The 18,816-nt window shown below is 41.2% G+C and overlaps 4 protein-coding genes across 4 annotated transcripts; 2 read left to right on the forward strand and 2 right to left on the reverse strand.

The window, feature by feature from the left end:
• Positions 1-5,545: 5,545 nt before the first annotated feature.
• Positions 5,546-8,893, reverse strand: alg10 (ALG10 alpha-1,2-mannosyltransferase). Its single transcript, XM_029461954.1, has 3 exons — positions 8,328-8,893; positions 7,691-7,888; positions 5,546-7,605 (listed from the first exon to the last, which is right to left on the reverse strand). Exons 1-3 carry the CDS (start codon positions 8,490-8,492, stop codon positions 6,544-6,546), a joined length of 1,425 nt encoding a protein of 474 aa, XP_029317814.1. The 5' UTR covers positions 8,493-8,893; the 3' UTR covers positions 5,546-6,543.
• tprkb (Tp53rk binding protein) lies at positions 8,848-10,600 on the forward strand. Its single transcript, XM_029461957.1, has 4 exons — positions 8,848-9,150; positions 9,354-9,476; positions 9,698-9,874; positions 10,376-10,600. The coding sequence occupies exons 1-4, from the start codon at positions 9,010-9,012 to the stop codon at positions 10,460-10,462; spliced, it is 528 nt and encodes a 175-aa protein (XP_029317817.1). The 5' UTR covers positions 8,848-9,009; the 3' UTR covers positions 10,463-10,600.
• On the reverse strand, positions 10,552-13,256 carry LOC115028283 (L-threonine dehydratase catabolic TdcB-like). Its single transcript, XM_029461956.1, has 7 exons — positions 13,144-13,256; positions 12,568-12,736; positions 12,304-12,485; positions 11,990-12,120; positions 11,760-11,908; positions 11,565-11,654; positions 10,552-11,406 (listed from the first exon to the last, which is right to left on the reverse strand). Exons 2-7 carry the CDS (start codon positions 12,734-12,736, stop codon positions 11,165-11,167), a joined length of 963 nt encoding a protein of 320 aa, XP_029317816.1. The 5' UTR covers positions 13,144-13,256; the 3' UTR covers positions 10,552-11,164.
• On the forward strand, positions 13,228-17,427 carry trmu (tRNA 5-methylaminomethyl-2-thiouridylate methyltransferase). Its single transcript, XM_029461955.1, has 11 exons — positions 13,228-13,458; positions 13,575-13,740; positions 13,826-13,932; positions 14,420-14,539; positions 14,727-14,899; positions 15,046-15,099; positions 15,260-15,326; positions 15,470-15,570; positions 15,765-15,909; positions 15,996-16,078; positions 16,163-17,427. The coding sequence occupies exons 1-11, from the start codon at positions 13,377-13,379 to the stop codon at positions 16,304-16,306; spliced, it is 1,242 nt and encodes a 413-aa protein (XP_029317815.1). The 5' UTR covers positions 13,228-13,376; the 3' UTR covers positions 16,307-17,427.
• The last annotated feature ends 1,389 nt before the right edge of the window (positions 17,428-18,816 follow it).

Below are 18,816 nucleotides of genomic sequence, written 5' to 3' on the forward strand. Positions count from 1 at the left end.
CATGCTGGAAACAGTGATATGAATGTGGGCAGGTTGCATAATTACTGTGTGCCGTTAATAAAACAAAACACATGTTTTGGCCACTCCACCCACTGAACTCCCACCATTCTTACTGAAATAGAAAATCTTCTGCATGTGCTCTAATTGCTTTTTTAAAAGGTGCTAAGAGACGGCAGGTAGCTGGTGTGTTCAGGTCCACGTTTGAGTCCATTGTGTAACCTTTAAAGATGTTTTCTTACAGCACATGTAATGTCTAAATGATTTCTATTTGTGTTAAAAGCAGAGGTGTGAGCGAGGTGAACTTTATTTAATTTAGCTCTTCATTGTTTTATTTTATTACATTCTACTTATGACTAATTCCGTTATGACTTTTTAATATTATTGCTCTCTGCTTTATTTTGGTTCTCCTGACATTTCTCAGCATATTTGTTAATTACCACCAGTGTTTTGTCATGTATGTCATTAAGAAATTAACAGAATAGTTTATAGGAATAACTAATGTTTGCTAAATCCCTTAGTGGTGATGAAAATGAACTCATTAATTATTATTATTATTCATTTAACTTTAGATTAAAGTTAAAGTATGAATAACGTGTCATGCCGGTCACCGACTAGCTAACAGTATTCACGACCTTGTAAGTTGAATCTTTTGAAAAGCTCCAAGTTCAGGAGTTGTAACATGTTTGCTGAAATGGCGTTGAGTTTTTCTTCATGATTTTAAAATATGTCTGAGAAAACATATTCCCAACAGCCTCATCTTTTTCCCACATCACGTTTCCTGCTCACCGCCTCAGTGGCTTCTTGATACCGACATACCTAGCAGCAATGTTCTCACGTTTTAACCACTTCAACGGCAAACATATCGTTCACACGACTTCCCATCTCGTAGCCACAAACTCACAAGTTCCACGTGGAGATTCTCACAGAGCTGCTCGCTTGAACTCTTTCGTCTGCTTAATGTCCAGCATCAGATAGTTTCATATTTCACACAGATAGTTTACAATTATTCCAAAATCACCCTCTGCTGTTGCTTCTGTGATTTTGACATGTCACGGTAACACATGGCGTCCATCTGTTTCTTCTGCTCTGTGTTTACTTTGCTGAAGGTGTGATCCAGGCTCAAACTGCAGACGAATCACCATCTCAAGAAAACTATTTACTGTCTAAATCTCTCTTGATATGATTTGAATCATAATTACAGTATGAGATAATTAGGTTGTGATCATGAGAAAACAAAGTTTAATACCTCAAGATTATGGGATAATTAAGTTGTGATCTCAAGATCTTAGCGAGTGGGAGGTGTGTGTGTGAGCGCTGTTTAATATGCGTGTAACACACGCATGAAGAGCCCCAACACTCATCATGCTTCTTCATTATAGTCCACAAACACAAGTGAGACAAAATGGCAACTTGGCCACTCAGGTGACTAATGTTTTTTATTGTGCTTGCTGTGTTTAATCAGTAGATCCCACACACACATTAGAGCAGTGGCGGGCCGTGCATTTCACACATAGGCCTTCAGTGATGTCCTACACAGTCCTACCTGAATTATTCCACCTCTTAATACCATCATTATGACGCCATGGCTCTAGAAACTATACATTTAGACAGAAACGCAGTATAACCGGGCGTTGCATCACCCTAACAACAGAGTTATATTAATATTTCCGAAACATTTAGTTGTAAACAGCAGGCATTCCCAGCAGTACAATGTGCAGTGCCTCTCGGAGGCTGTGAGCTGGGGGTACCGCTCGTACTTAGTGATTTGAAAGTGGCGGACAAACCCTTTTCCCAGCTGTGATAGGCTCGCTAGCGTCGGGGTTGGCCGTTCTCTTCTCACGATGTCTATCTTTTCTTGAAAAGTTCGTCTTGAAAATGGAGTTGTAATTATATCTGAGACCAAATCGATCCTCTTCTCCTCCTTCAGCCATTGTGGGTTGAATAAAAACAGCTTGTAAGAAATCTACACAAATTAGCTCGTTCAAAGTTTGCTAGCTCTGCCTCTCAATAGTGCGTATCCAATCAAAAGACGTGCACGTGCTGACATGCACGTGCTGACGTTATCGTACGCCTGCTAGCTGGCCCCGGTGTCGCCAACTCGAAATCTGATTGGTCACAGTTTTGTCTCCGTTTACTTTAAGCGACAGGCGCCCGCACTGTTGATTCTGAAGGCCTCAGGGCAGATTTCGTGGACCCTGGCAACACATCATGGCTGAAATATGATTGGATAAAAGCTCTAACATAAAGACCAGACCTCCAAATCTCGATCTGAGGCTGGAAGCAGCGCAACCAAGAGGAAAGCTATGAAATGAAGAGAATAGACTATGGGGAATCATTTAATACATATTTGTGGAAAAAATATATCAAAATTAAATGTATATTCTGATGATGTTTAGGCCAGCAGAGAAGGCCCACCACTGCATTACACACTCGCAGAAACCTTGCCTTTGTCTCAATTAGCAGTACATGAGGACACTTGTTCTCCCTAACCTGGCTCTGATATATTATGCATCACAGCTAAGCGTTTCTGTGTGTAAGTGTGCGGCAGTGTGTTTCCACCTCGGCTAGCAATGCATTATGCAGTGAGACAGATGCGTGTGGTGCGAGGAGCCTCATTGCCTCGTATGTTTTTATGTGTGTGTGTGTGTGTGTGTTTGTGAGAATTGCATTGTGTTTGTTGTCTCTCCAGACACACATAAGAGTCTGACAGTGTGAGTTTCTCTACATGTGGCTGTGAATACATGTGTGTGTGTAGGAAGCAGACTGATGTACAGTGACGGGGTCAAGAGTGTCGGAGGAGTTAGAAGACAGCAATGACCTCACCGCACTCAGCTTACTCCACACACTCACACACACGTCATTATTCTTTGTTGGGAATATGTTCCTCACCGAGGGAACAGGGAAGAGATTGAAACTGAGAGAATTAATTTCTTTAAACGCACAATGTGTATATTTCTGGGTGAACAGAAGACGGAGTTTGGTGATGCAGCTTGGGATCATGGGAGTTGTTGTCTTCACCACCTTTGCCGTCATTGCAGGTTTTTACCGGAAGGCAAATTATCCGCAGAGTTCTCCTCTTCAAAACTAATGGACCTGGTGATTAAAACACTGAAGTCGTTTCATGTCAGAAATCAGAGTTTCTCTGACGCTGTTAAGCTTCATCCACTTAAAATAAATAGTTAAAAACCACCAGGATCTAAAAAGTGTTTTGTGAAAATGTAGTTTAAAACTGAATACAAAGTAAATTTATGACGGCTTCTCGCAGAGGGGAAGTGACGCCATTACAGGGGACCAGCTGAAACGGAGTTTAGTGTTCTTTGCTAACATGAAATCTTCTCCAGTCATTTTTGCTTAGGCCCATTAGCAAAATAATGTGTTGCACATTTCTCTATTTTACACAATAATTTGCTTGTATAGAGGAAGGTTTTTTTGCAGTGCTGCAACCACATGACTACACTCACCAGCTAAATACAAGTGTAAAGAGGAAGATCAAAAGTCCTTATAAAGGAGACATTTATTCTGAGCTCTAACACCCAGGACCCCTGTGCTCCCAGCAGAGGAGGCAGAGTGGGAAATAAAAGGTCTCTGTTGTTACCACCCGCTACGGTGGAGCGATAATAATGATCAGCAGTGGCATGTGCCTTGCTTTTGGAATAATGACACTGACAGTTAAAGGCGCAGTTTTGCATCTCCAGCCAGCAACTCTAATAAACTGAGAGAGATTGAAGGGGAAGTAATCCTCAGTGGTTCACACAACCTGAGGTATCGGATCGCTTCGTGCGCAGCATCTGTTCCAATGCGTTTCACTTTTTTACACCTGAGTGATCGTCTCCGGCTGTGTGAGAGCAGTGAGTGCAAAGCAAAAGAGTGTGAAAGTGAACTGAACTGCTTTAAAGGATAAGTCTGGTGATATTCAATGATTTTATTATGGTCTATGTCAAATGAGTATTAATCCGTGATTGAATATAATCCCCACCAAATTCACTATTCTTGTTTTATTAATGTTTGCTACGAACTGCAGCTCTCAGCTACTACTCTCTGACACGAGTGTGAAGATTATATTACAAAATAAACAACTGAACTGCAACTCGCTAATTATATTCAATGTTACTGTGCTGTCATATCACACCTGGGAATCCATGTTTTCTTTCCCTCCTCCTTCTCCCCCCCCTCTTCCTCCTCCTCCTCTTCCCCCTCCTCAAGCAACTTTTTTGTAAACTCAGGGAATGATTAAGGAACAAAACTCACCTCACCTTGGGTTCAAAAACACATTTTTTTACACTCTTTTTTCTAAATAACTGCTCAGACCCTCTGATGCACAAGATAAAGTCTGGGAGAAAAGTTTGCCCGTGGGTGTGCACACACACAAAGACGCGGTGTAAAGGAGAGGAAGGACAAAGAAACAGAAAACATGTCATCATTAAAAAATAATGCGGTTCTGTTCCTTCAATTTGACTTGTAATTTGTGCTGCACATCTATTATGTTTATTAATGACAAAACTATTAAATATGCACACAACAAATGTAAGAAAGTGCTCAACAAAAGCCACATTAAGCCTAATTTGTAGTTTCCCTGTCCTTGCAGCCGCGAGGGTCCTCGACATGGGAGAAGTCAGTTTCCTGGTGTAGCTACGACTTGTTGACCTAATTGCTATTTACGAATCGGGAAGAATCGTACGCAGATATGACATGAATGTAGAATTAACCTGCTTTTAATAAAACACAGAACCGACACACTACTTTAAAAAAATACCTTGACACTATGTGTGACTCAAAAAGCTCATTATGTTTCCAGTTTGAGTATGAGACTGTTTACTCCTCAAATATGTTTTCTGAATCCTCAAAATGATTGTTGTTAAAGAACTTCTTTACCCTCAGGGCCAATCAGTGGCATTTTGTCACTTTTTGTAAACAGTGACACACACACACACACACACACACACACACACACACAATTTTGCCAGTTTTCCTCAAAATGCAATCAGTGACTAATCAGATATTCTGCGAGGGCAAAGTTATCGTGTCAGAACAGAAATGTATAAATGGCGGAAGCACCTCTTTCTCGGGCCGTCATTTCTTTTTTAAACGCCAGAACAAAGCGGTGAGAAGAGTAAAAGTAAAAATCAATGAGACTGTGAAAGTCAGGCAGGTTTAGCAAAAAGACAGAATACAAAACAATGTACAAACTGCGATATATTGCACGATGTTGTCGCCCTGAACACAGCACATTCTTAATGGCATCTGTCTGAACAGTGTTATCTTCATTTGTATAATCATCCCAGTTTGACTTTATTAAAGTCTCTCCTGTGAGCCGACCCCACACCGCTCCATGTAATTACAATCTCCAAGTCACGCGTGTTAGACTGAGAGCAATCATTGTGCTGCTTGTTCTTATATCCAGCTTTGTCTTATAGCGCCCCCTGGAGGCCGCTCTGTTGTATTATAGCACATTGGAGTTTGTGAAACACTTTCCCTTCTTTTCAAAAGACGTTTGTTGTACATATATTTGCCAAAAGCGCTGGATAAATAAACTTGACACTTCATATCGCATGAGTCATTTTATTCAAAGGTAAACACAAGATTGTATGAACAGGAGAGCAGGTCGGACAAACCTTCACGGTTAAAGAACAGTGAGAAGAACCAACAGAAACAATTAAACTACAAAGTACAAAAAACTAACAAAATCATCTCCATTCTGAATCACTTCAAATCTTTATGGCTTGGTCAAAGTAAAATCAAGGTAAAAATTTCAAAACATTTATATCTTCAATTTAGTTCCATAATTATCGTTGCATTGTATTGCAAGTTGTTTGTGGGTCAAATGTGTCCATCAGTGTTCTTCACTGGCAGAAAGCAAAAAGCTCAATCATTAGAAAAACATCCCACACAATAAAAATTCTAAACTTTACAATATGGCTAGTATTTTTGGTCTCTTTAAATCATATTTACAAATCATGTCAACAAGTTCATCAACTATCTATTCATAGAACTACATACAGTATTTACAATTAAAGTAAAAAACACATATAGGCGTAAGAAAACCACACCCAGCCTCGTCACTCCCCAGAAACCTGCAGAAAAACTTTATACACTTGATTCTCAGACATTATAATTCAGACCAGATTTTACAACACAGATACCACCACTGTATTGTCAAAGCCAAAACTCTTTCAAAACAATTCTCTTTAAATACTTTTGGTCATTATCATGTAAGTGTGAGTCGGTGACAGCCCTGCTTCAGGGTTTGCCACTCAAAACAAAATCCAGCATAACTCGACCCTAAAAAGCTCAGATTAAATGTTTTTTCAATGCCACCTGTCACGTTAAAACTAGCAATATTTCTTCTCAGTGTAAGATAATGCGATACCTTAACACCATGTGGTTACACTTTACAAATATGGTGAGAATATGAGCCTTTTACTGGGTGTAACATAAGATTTCCTCTGATTTCTGAGATGTCACATATACTGTGTTTCTCTGGAGAATCTATTGATACCGACATCATGTTTGAGTACAGGAACTCCTGACATCAGTCTCTTTTGTTCACCACATGAACCTCTGTGTGGCTGTGCTGTCCGGCCAGTGGAAGGTCTTACTGATGAAGATGTAGAGTGTGGCAGCGTTGACCGCCGTGTACAGGAGAAACTCCACAATGAGTCTAGGGAGAGAGGGGAGAGGCATGTGCAGGCGATACATCAGGTAGGGAACAATGAAGTATCTGAACTCTAGCAGCTTCTGCGGTACTGTTGCAGCCAGGAGGCACGCCAAGAACGCCAGACTCCAGAACAGTGAGCGCGACTTGAAGGAGTCCAGGAAATTCCACCCTGCAAACACGTACACGGGGACGAGTAGAAAGCGTACCAGCTCGTGCCTCTGGAAAAGCCTTTTCCACACGTAGAAGGGGAAATGGCGGTTATCTGCCAGCAGGTACTTGTGGACGGAGGTGAACTTCCACACCAGGAGCAAGAAGATGCACGTGACGAACAGGAAGAACAGAGGCTGTTTTTTTAAAGCCTGGAGGAAGCGGACAGCGCGATAGTAACAAAGTGAGACGGGGAGGGAGAAGAAGAGGGCGAATGAGAAGAAATAGAAGAGTTGGGGGAAGTTGAGGCAGGCCTCGTGGCTCGTCCTGTCACCCACCACTATGCCGTCATTCAGCACCATGAACGCCAGGAAGCCCACGCCGACCAACGCATAAGGCCAGGCCACCAGCAGAACCGCCTTCACATGACTGGGCGAGGTGAGGAACTCCAGCGTGAAAAGCATCACTTTCTTAGCTCCAGTGAATGACAGAGGGACCTGGGACGGAGGAGACTTCTCATCCCTCTTTTTCGTATGCTCCACCCTCCACGCCTCGTCCATTTTGGCAGCCACCAACGTGCCTGCGCAGAAAGCCACCCAGATGATGTTGGTCTGGCGGAAGAGTACAGAGCAGACACCGAGGAGCGCCGAAGCCTTGTGGCAGCCGTAGAGCGTCATTAGGTAGGTGAAGAGGGTGAAGAAAGTAGATCCGGCGTCGGTGTAGTAGAGGAAGTTGAAGAAGTAGAGCACAGGGAAGGTGGACAAAGACAGCGCTGAGAGGACTCGGCGGGAGGTCGTTCGTGTCTGGAAGAGAGGAAACGTGATATCAGAAAACAACAAACTTACGCACAAGATCACTCGCACATGATTATCTTCATCGTCTGTATACCTTCTCCCTGAGGTGCAGTTTGCAGATGAGCAGATAGAGCAGGTAAAGGATGCCGCAGTTGAACAGCAGGTTGATGAAGCGCAGCATGGCCGTGGAACACACCACCTGGCCTGTCAGATCAGCGAGCCACACCACCGGCTTGATGACTCCCACAGAGACTAGGTAAAGTCCTGGGAGAGTGGTGATCATTGGGTCCCACTGAAGAAGGATCAAAACCACGTTAAAAGGGGCATTCCACCAATTGTACATGATACGATGTTAGGTTTGCATGCATTCATAATTTCAAACCATACTTTAGTGGTGGAAAACAAAAACATATAGTATGCTTTGCTCAGTAATAAAATGTTAACATGTTTTGAGGTAAATTTACTTTAATTATGAGAAATAAAAACGACGATGATGATCCTTTAATCTCCACTTTCCTGCAGTATGAATTGTGCTCGAGGAAATTGGCCTACATGCAAATTACTGGGCCCACTGATGCAATTCTATATGTCTGACATTGAGATTAAAAGCTTTACAAGCTGCCACATCATGTTAAATGACAAAAGCTCCGCTGTTAGCTAACCCTAATCCGCTACACAACAATGAGAGCCTCCCTTTCGTGGCTTCCGCGACTTTCAGGAAGCAACTTTACCTCGTTGAATTTGCCATAGCAGTATTTCTGCGCTTGTGGAATATGAAATATCTCGTCCATGTAGGGCTCCCTTTGCTCCCGAGTGACTCTGGAGAACAGCAGGCAGGATATCAAAAAGTTGGTGCTGCAAAGAGCAGTGAAGATGTAGCCTTCAAATTTCTCCATGTTTGATGACGAAATCCGATGTAAAAATGAATGCAGTCCAAAGTTAGCTGTAATAATGTTGTTTATACTGCATAACTACCAGATTCGCGTTTAAAAAACACTCTACAATCTCAAATCCGAGGGAGAGCAATGAACTGGGACCAATGTTGATAAACGGGAAGAGTTTAGATGTTTGACAGCTGGCGGTCCGCTAAACAAACATGCTCGGTACGGTACCTCTTGTATATATATTAGTTCCTGGCTGAGCTAAATACTTTAGCGTCACACTTCTATAGAAATAGTAGCGGGAAAACTAATCACCATAATTATATATGATACACTTAAAATATCACTGCTTAAAAATATCGTTGTCTTTCTTTTGTGGAAGTGTTTCTCCTAAAGAGGAACGTTCCTCCCAAAGCGGTGTCACCGTATTATGGTTCCCCCTCGTGTTTAGATCGTAGACTGAGGAACAGACGTTCACGTGAAGCTCGATAAACTGTCATTTTCTTCATAGTTCGTGAAGCAATTTCTCAGCATGCATTTAACTCACGAGCTAGAGCTTTTCCCCGACCTCGCAGTGACTCAAATGCTTTTCAAGGATGTCAGAAATGCTGCAGAGTTGAGACAGTGTGCGGTGGAGGGTAAAATAAATGGTGCCTTGATCAACCCAACGATGGTGAGATATTTTCATTATGCATTAGCAAAGTTTACCGATTTATTTTTAATTGACACGTTGTATCAAACTTGTATGTGAATGTGCATGTTCTTATGTATATGCCTTAGCTAACTATAGCATTACTTTCCGAACAGAACTATATTTTGTACCAAATGGAAAAACTGGCACCTCATTCATCATCACACTGTCTTTTTCATTTACAGCTGGTGCATCCTTTCCAAGTGCTGGTAGCTGCCAACAAGGCTGTTAATTTACACAAAGTTGGGAAAATGAAGACAAGAAGTTTAAACTCAGAAATAATCTTCAACCTGTTACCTACTAATAATGTAAGTAACCAAAACCTAACCTATTTTTTATATCGTTATTCATTTCCTTCTGAAAATGCTTTTTATTTAGTTTAAAATGGCAACACACCTTGATCACTTTAGGCGTGAAGGAATATTTGATGTTTATAGTATTGCTCTCTTAACTAACTATTACAATAAGTGCAACAAAACAATACAAGTCAGGAAAAATGTATCATATATTTATGTCTTCTCTCATACAGATCTCAGAGGCGTTCAAAAGGTTTGGGTGCTCTGATGGTGATGACTCTGTGCTGGTGGTCCTGGTTCACAACAAAGATGAGTCACTGCTTTTGTCAGACATCACAGCCAGGGTGAGCGGACGGCAAGTTCCAGTGGAAGAGGTTTCCTCGCTGACAGACCATGGAAAAATCAGAAAGGTTCTCCATCTCTGCTTTAATTTTATGTGACTCATTCCAAGTAATATGAACTTGCTATGTTTGTGTTGAGACAAGTAATCTATTGTAGGACACACACATGCTGTATACTATATATAGTGTTCATTATCTCAACGGTGACTATTAGCTGGACGTTTTAAGAGAAAGTGATAAGTTGTATTTTGTCAGCTTCATTACAAAATGTGTTTCCTGCTTATTTTTGAAAGGACTGACACCTATTGCAATACTCGCTAAATGTATTTCAGTAATATTTCTTTTTTTTAAAGTTAGATTTTTTGGGCTTTTCATGCCTTTATGATAGAACAGTGCAGATTGTGAAAGGGGGGGGAGAGAGAGAGGGAACGACATACAGCAAATGCCACAGGTTGGACTCGAACCAAGGACTAAGCCTTTGTATATTGGACGCCTGTGCTACCGGTTGAGCTACCGGGACGCCCCAGTAATATTTCTTTTGATCTTACACCTTGTTGCCTTTTGTTTCAGCTGTTTAAAGTCACTCAGGAGGAGGAGAAGTGTGGGACTCTGCTGGACGCAGTGGTATGCAGGATGGCCATCAAGGACGTCATATAGGTGTGAAAGGAAAAATGAGCAGAACTGGACTTTCTTGCTGTTGATACTTAATCCACCACAATTGTAAAGACGCAAAACATTGTGTCACATTTTCCCAGTTGAAAATAAAATCTTATTTTTCACATATTTCTTCATGGACTTTTCTCCTGCTTTCATTTTAGTTTAGAAATGCATTTGCATCCACCACATTGACATGAAAGATTCATTGAAACCCTGTCGGCCTGAGAAGACACGGATATGAAATGTGCTGGTTGTCTCAAACATTTGGATGGAGCTTTTTATTCATTTTCAATCTTAGATTTTCTGAGGGCGCAAAACAACATTCGCAAACGCTCGATGAAATGAGACTGAGGTGTTTATTAAAACAGATTGATATAAACTAAATTACATTTAAATTAAATGTAATTTTGATCTACTATAAAGATTGTGGCATGTGACATGTTTATCAGGAGAGTTTGGTTAATTTATGGTCAATAGATAAACTAAAAACTCACTGTCTCATATTGTTAGTATTTTTACATTTACACACAAACTGGCACTGCAATTATTTTGTTTCTCCAGATAAGCCTAACTCACTGTAAGGGTAGCACTGCTCTCTCCACAGGAAAACAACGGCACAGCCAGCGCAGAGCGATTTTTACAGCTGATCATGTGAAAGCAGCTTTCCACTAAGAAAAGTCACATCATGGTAGTGAACATTTGTCAGCCGGGGAAGTTGGCGAGCTCGTCTATTCCGATGTTCCCTCCACTGAGGATGCACACCACGTTCTTCCCCTCCAGCTCGGGTATCTTGTTGTTAACGATGGCAGCGAACGCAGCGGAGCCCGACGGCTCCACCACGAGTCCGGACCTGTAGAGGGTGGACACCGCTGCCTTGATCTCTTCATCGTTTATAAGGACAATCCCCTCCACATAACGCTGACACAATTCGAAGGGCAGTGTGCCTGGGAGTCAAAGAAAAAGGAGAGAGATACAAAAATTACAACAATAAGAAATTCTTCACCCTAAAATTATTAGTCTTGCATTCATTAGTCACCCACAGAGTAAAGACCTGACGACCACATGCCTAATAAAGCCATTGAGAGAACAACTTGCATGATACCTGCAGAAGGTGGTGCAAGTCCTGAGGCGATGCTCTTGGTTTCCATGCCCACTGGCTTCTTCTCAATGAAACTTGTGTACATGGTGCAGGCTGAGTTTAAACAGAAACACAACAAGAGTTCACTGAACTGCTAGGATACGTAGTGTGAAGCTGATACTGCAGGTGATGCTTTTACTCCTCTTGTGTTAGTTTTACCTCCTTCTGGTTCCACACCGTAGATTCTGGTCTTATCGCAGCCTGACAGTTTGATTGCAGCGGCTACACCGGCCAGCAGCCCCCCTCCACCACAGCACACCACCACCACATCAGGCTCGGGCATCACCTCCAGCACCTCCATACCGAGACTGGACACACACATAAGAGTTTAGACTTAAATAGATGGAAGTTTGAATAATCCAAACTCCACTGTTGGCCCTTGAGTGTACCTGGCATGACCCGCTATTAGATCCAGATCATCATAGGAGTGCAGGAAGGTCATGTTGTCCTCCTGAACACAGCGGTTCACCACTTTCATCAGACAGGAGGTGGGAACTCGCTCCACCTCCACCCTGAAACTCTGAGGACGAGAGTTACTTTCATTACAGAGCAGAACTGCAACCGAAGAAATTGTCTTTTTAAAATGAATGCAGAAAAGAAAAATCCATCAATAACGGCATTAACTGACATGATGTCACTTCATGCCTTCATGTGATGGCGTTGAGATTTTGTAACCTGCGTTAGTTAGCAGATAGCCTCTAACCTGTATGAGGATGGATCTGGACACAGGGGCTGTTTCTGGCATCACCACCTTGCCCTTTGACCCGTAGTGTTTCGAGGCGTACGCAAAAGACTTCCCATAGTTCCCAGCAGACATGGTGACAAAATGACCACCCTTCGGTCTCCTGGCAAACTGATTGGCCACTCCTCTGATCTTGAACGAGCCTGTCGATTACAAGCAAGACAAATCTTAAGTAATGAGCTGAGAATGTGGGTGTGTTCTATTGTAAATAGTTTTTTGTCCAACCAGTTCTCTGCATGTTCTCCAGTTTTATGTGGATGTTGCAGTTGATGTCGAGTGGCAGGGTTGTCTGGCACCAGGGGATCATGGGAGTGTTGATGACACCCAGGGGGCTGCCTCTGACAGTCTCCCTGGCTTCTTTCAGCAGATCCAGGGTGACGGCGTCTGCAGACATCTGTGTCAGAAACACACAATTTAATATCAGGAAAACATTTGTATTGTGGAGCCACAAACATATGCATTTCATAAATATATGGTCTTTATCATATTAGTATAATAATAATATTGTAAATACTGTAATAATAAGTACTATCATTTGTTTTAATATATATGTTTTAGGATTTTACATCTGCCCTTAGAAAATGTCTTGACTCATTCATCTTCTTTACAAAATTCGAATAATGTAAAAAGTTATATAATTAGCTACTATTTTTAGGTTTTAGCTGCTCTATGCTACGTTACGGCGTCCAGCGCGAGGGAGAGCTAATGCAAGTATTCAAAACATTTTTTCTTTTTTACAAAAGAGTTTGTTAAGTAAACTAAAACGATATGTTTCGTTCATTAGGCTTGTTCCCCACTCACCTTATTATGTGTTTGGATTTTTCTGTTACTTTTAAAAGTGACAGCTCCGTGATTTTTACGGTGTTACGTTTTTTGCGCCTCCCACCAACACAATTGTTCCTGTTTGAAGCGTGTTTCCAGTCGGACGTTATTATTAAACGGACCGCGAAGATGGCTGCCCTTGCAAGTGGCATTAGGGACTTTTCTTAGTTACATAAGAAAATACTAACAAAAAAGGACTGTAAGTACAGAACATGGGTTTTATTAGACACATCGTGTGCGCCATGTCCGGCGGCGTTGACAGCTCTGTCGCGGCATTGTTACTAAAGAGAAGAGGTGAGGAAAACCAAACAAATACACACAGAAACACACCTGAACTGACTTAAATAGTTAGCTAACTATTTGAAACAGCTCTACTTAAATACAAAAAAGTATCTCTCTTTTATGTGAAGGTTACAGTGTAACAGGAGTGTTTATGAAGAACTGGGACTCTCTGGATGAGACGGGGGTGTGCACGACAGAGAAGGACTGTGAGGACGCCTACAGAGTGTGTCAGAGCCTGGACATCCCCTTCCATCAAGTAACTTATGTCAAAGAGTACTGGCATGAAGTGTTCAGGTATGTGTAGCTGTATTGCATAAATCATAAACACTTTCAATAATTCTGTAATGTGAACCTCACGTCTGTCTTTTCCCACTTTCAGTAAACTATTAAAGGAATATGAGAAGGGGAGGACGCCCAACCCTGATATACTTTGCAACAAGCACATCAAATTCAACCATTTCCACAAGTATGCTATCAACACTCTGGGTATGTAATCCCAATAGGGCTGCAACGACTGATTATGTTCCTTATTAATGAATCTGCTGATACATTTTTCATTCATAATCGATAATTGTTTGGTCTATGAAACTAGTTTACAATGTTATATATATATATATATATATATATATATATATATATATATATATATATATATATATATATATATATGACGAATAAAAGCAGAACTTCTTCTCATTTTAATGAATCAGAATATTGGAATTGTTTCACTATTTCTGCTATCAGAATAGCTGCCAATCGACCAATTAACTTGTCGTTTCAGCTCTAAATCATAATGTGATCAGACATAAACCATAAACTCCTAAGCAGCTTAACAACTGTTTAACTTGTTTATGTTTTTGGACTGGAAAGCAGTGGGTGGTAATTTGAGACAATGAGGTTTGAATTAAACTGGTTTTAATGTCCAACACAATAAGAATGACGTTTAATGTGCCTTGTGCTGTTGTTAATTAAGGTGCTGATGCCATGGCAACGGGCCACTACGCCAGGACGTCGCAGGAAGATGAAGAAGTTTTCCAACAGCCCACAGCGCCGCTGATGACTCTCTTCAGAGATCGTTTTGAGATTAGAAATCGTAAGACTTTGACTCTTGTACCCCAGTTTCATGGTTCACCTCTTTTAAACCTAAATGTTTAAGTTTATTTCGTGCTTCTGATCTCTATTTCACGCTGCTCGCTCTTTGTTTCTACAGTAAAATCTTACCAGAACAGCTTTGAGGTCAGACCCTCTAACAATCTTTTTCTTCTCTTCCCTCTGCCCAGCCGTGAGGTTGTACAAATGCGCAGATCTTCTCAAAGACCAAACTTTTTTCCTCAGTCAGATCTCCCAGGATGCCTTGCGACAAACCATGTTCCCGCTGGCCGGACTCACCAAAGGCTTTGTCAAAAAGATTGCTGCTGAGGCAGGGTTTCACCATGTGCTGCAGAAGAAAGAGGTAACCACACACACACACACACACACACACACACACACACACACACACACACATACAGACAGACATTTAATGAATGTTTATGTTACATCAGGGGAGCATAAATGTGTTTGGATCGTGAGCTAACGGTACACGTGATGTCTTTCCAGAGCATGGGCATCTGCTTCATTGGGGAGAGAAACTTTGAAAACTTTATTTTGGAGGTAAGAATAAAAACTTCAAGTATTTGTTCCGCATTAACATTTGGCACATTTGCCTTGTTGTCTCTTGGATTTGGAACAGAGCACTCAAGCTTGCATTTATGAAGAGACGCATGTAAACTTATAACTGCTTTTCTTTCCTTCTTTTTATTTCTGTTTACAGTATTTGGAACCTAAACCAGGAAACTTTGTCTCCATTGAGGACGGGACTGTCAAGGGAACACACAAAGGTTTGTTTGTGGTCCTCAAACTGTAAACGGAGAACTGTTGTGCGTACAGATCCTTGTGTTAATCCTCTAAATGTGTGTTTGAAACTACTGACACTTGAAACAACTCATAGTGCACTTCCTGTCCCTTCTCTCTGTCCTTCCAGGCTGGTTCACTCTGACGCTGGGCCAGAGGGCGAGAATTGGAGGGCAGAAAGACCCCTTGTTTGTGGTGGACAAAGACGTTACTACTGGAGACGTGTTTGTGGTAAGGAAATCTTGTTGTTTTGTTCCTAGCACATTTGTCCGAGCACCATTTAATGCTGCATTCATGAAATATAATTGTGTTTCTCTTGATAACATTTAGGATTTACTTTTATTTTGCTCACTTTTTAAAGTGAAGTCAAGTGTGCAACACTGACAGCCAGTGTTTGCTGTTACTTTATCCCCCGAATTCATCAGGCTCCTACTACCAATCACCCGGCTCTTTTCCGAGACACGGTGGGGACAGACCGCTTCCACTGGGTCACAGTTGACCCGCCGCCTGAGCTGGTCAAGACCAAGATGATGGAGTGTCATTTTCGCTTCCACCACCAGATGCCACTCAGTGAGTTTTGTGTTGTTGGTGTCTGTACTTTGATGAATGAGAAGTTATTTACTGAGCCAAAAATCCCCCTTGCTTGTGCTTTCCAGTTCCCTGTACAGTGACACTGAACATGAACGGCTCTGTGTGGGTCTCGCTCTCGCGGCCGGTCAGAGCTCTGACACCTGGGCAGGTAACGGCTCACACACCTGTGTTACAGAACACATAGGCCTATGCTGTTACACCAGTTATAATAGTTTTTTCATTCTTTCCCCAGTTTGCTGTGCTCTACAAAGGAGAGGAGTGTCTGGGTAGTGGGAAGATCCTCCATCTGGGTCCTAGTGAATACACACTCCAGCAGGGCAGAGAGCGGTTGGCAGCGCAGAACAAGGAGCAGCAGACTCCTGAACCAGCGAGCTGAGATGACGTGTTAGAAATGAGATCTGTCCGGTACATTAGGTAGAGCACATTGTTCATGAAGATAAACCGGCTCTTAGAAAGGGCTCTGCAACATCCGTCCCGGAGAACATATTAAAGAGTGCAGTATTGATAAGAAAAGGATGAAAGGGGTTTCTCTACCACTTGCAGTATTGTGTGTTTAGATACTAAGAGGTTATGTTCCAGCTGCTCAGATAAACCATCTTCTTCCAAGCCAAAGTGTGTTTCAGAGCAGATACTGGTGGGTTGAGTTCCAAATCGCATTACATTTTATTTGTACTTTTAGTACTTTCTGCAGCTGCCTTTACAGAGTACGTACTGTTGTATGCAGTACGAATACAATAGGGACAAACTACTGCGTCATAACATCGCAACTTCGACTTTCACCCTCTTGCTCATGTATCCGGCGCAGTCCTGAATGAGCTGTCATCAGGCTGAGGGTCTCAGAGGGTCCGTCGATGAGACGTATCTCCCGCAGGATTGTGCGTGAGAATAGCCAGAACAGCACGATGCCTTGCGTACAACATGATGCAGGACGTCCTGGTGTAAATTGTACAGGAGTACGGATATTGAAACGCACCCTAGATGTAATTAGTCAAATAAAATAAAGTCAAATAAGATGGTTTACTTGGTAACGGTATCCTTATCCACATTAAAATAGATCTCCACCACAGCAAGTTCCAGTCTCTCTCTCTGCTAGTAGATCACTGAGTATTCAGCTGCTGTAATGTTTCAGTAGATAACAAACAATCCACCAATCTGGAGAGTTTTGTCTGCAGTCTGAGCCTTTACTGTTGTTTTCTTTACTGTAAGTATAGGAGGCCTGTGGGGGAACCAGGGAGATTCTATCTGAGGGTTACTCTGTGGGTCAAGATATTCTTTGGTCCTGTTATCTGTGAATGAAAGTGTCTCTGATATTCTCTTGTTTGTTCAGCGTAATGGGATTCAAACTTCATATTTTTGTCGTGTTTCTTATCATCTCTGAAGCTGCTCATGTCGTTTCCTTCCTGGCCTCTGCGCCAACTGGAAACCTACAGCACATCTTTGAATCATCGTCAAAAAGTAAAATGCTTTTTCCTTTTGTTTGATAATTGATAAATGAAGTTAATACTTTAGCACTAAAGTAGAAACAGAGTACAGAGTCGTCACTGTGGACCCTTTCTGTGTTGTTTTTATTATGTTCAAAAGCAAGTCACTGGTAGACGGGATCAATTATTGTCACTACCTTGTAACGACAGTTGCAACCAAATATGATAAAAAAAAAACTAATACGATGCTATTAGTTATTTGATCTGTTTTACACGTCAGTCACATTTTGATTTAATTAAATTGTTCTAACAAGTAAAACATTTTTTGAAAGTCAGCTTCTTTATACTGTCATGCATATTGATTCCATTGTTTTAAATGTAGGAAAGATTATTATTATTATTATAATATATGTAGTACAAGAACATTTTGAGTGCCTTTTCTCTTCAGATCGCATGGATGTCGTGAAATACGAGTTCTTCCTTTAGTACAAACTGTAAATACTTGAACACATATCAAGGAGTGAATAAACCTAATGAGTGGTGTGATTACTTGTTTTTCATTGGCCTGTTTACCTAAATATTCCCTCCAGACTCATTATATACTTGATAAAAATACAATATGTAGTTGTGCATTGGTTGTCCTGCAGTTATTGATCCACAAGGGGGCGACATTATACAAGATGAACCTGCAGGTGTGAACCTGTTCTCCACTCGCCATTGTTTTGCACAATCACCATCCTGTATATTCTCCTAATGACAGTCACAGTGGAGTTAATCACACACATTTGATTTCTTTATGTTTCCTAGAAGAGATTACATTTTTGATTTTGAAAAGCTTTCTTTTGTTGTCATCTTGTTGTGGGTAAAAAACAAAGGAGATTAGAATACAGGGAACATAAAGGCTCAAACACCCCCAATACAAGTGAGACATTAAACAGTATCTACCATCATGCAATACACTAAAGTCAAAATAAAAGTGATAAAAAGAAAGCAGAAAATATTATACGTAGGTTATTTAATATTTTTCACGACTATATTGTCTAGTACATGTCTAGAGGAAGCCATGCTTATTTTTTTTCACAGATAACATGCTGTGCTAAAAGAGTTACTGTGTAATGACCCTTCAACAGTCTCACCATGAAGAACACGATCATATTGATTAACAAAAGTAAAAAGGAACTGATGATTTTGATTTATTGAGCTGTAACATTCGTGTGGTTGGCTGAAAAGTTATTTGGATGAAGATATAACTTACATTTTTAAATTACATTTACAGAAGAGCTGCAGCTTTTTGGAGGTGTGTGACATTTTCTCAAATTGTGACCTTGAAGTCTTAGTTAAAAAACTACTGTTCATGTCTTCTTTATGTCGCACCAGTGCTTAAAACTACTTCAACACACTAAAGTTGAAGAGGGAGCGACTCTCAAACACGCATCAGGAATTTTACCCAACTCTCAACCTATTA

Source organism: Cottoperca gobio, chromosome 23, assembly GCF_900634415.1.
Source record: "Cottoperca gobio chromosome 23, fCotGob3.1, whole genome shotgun sequence".
Lineage (NCBI taxonomy): Eukaryota > Metazoa > Chordata > Actinopteri > Perciformes > Bovichtidae > Cottoperca > Cottoperca gobio.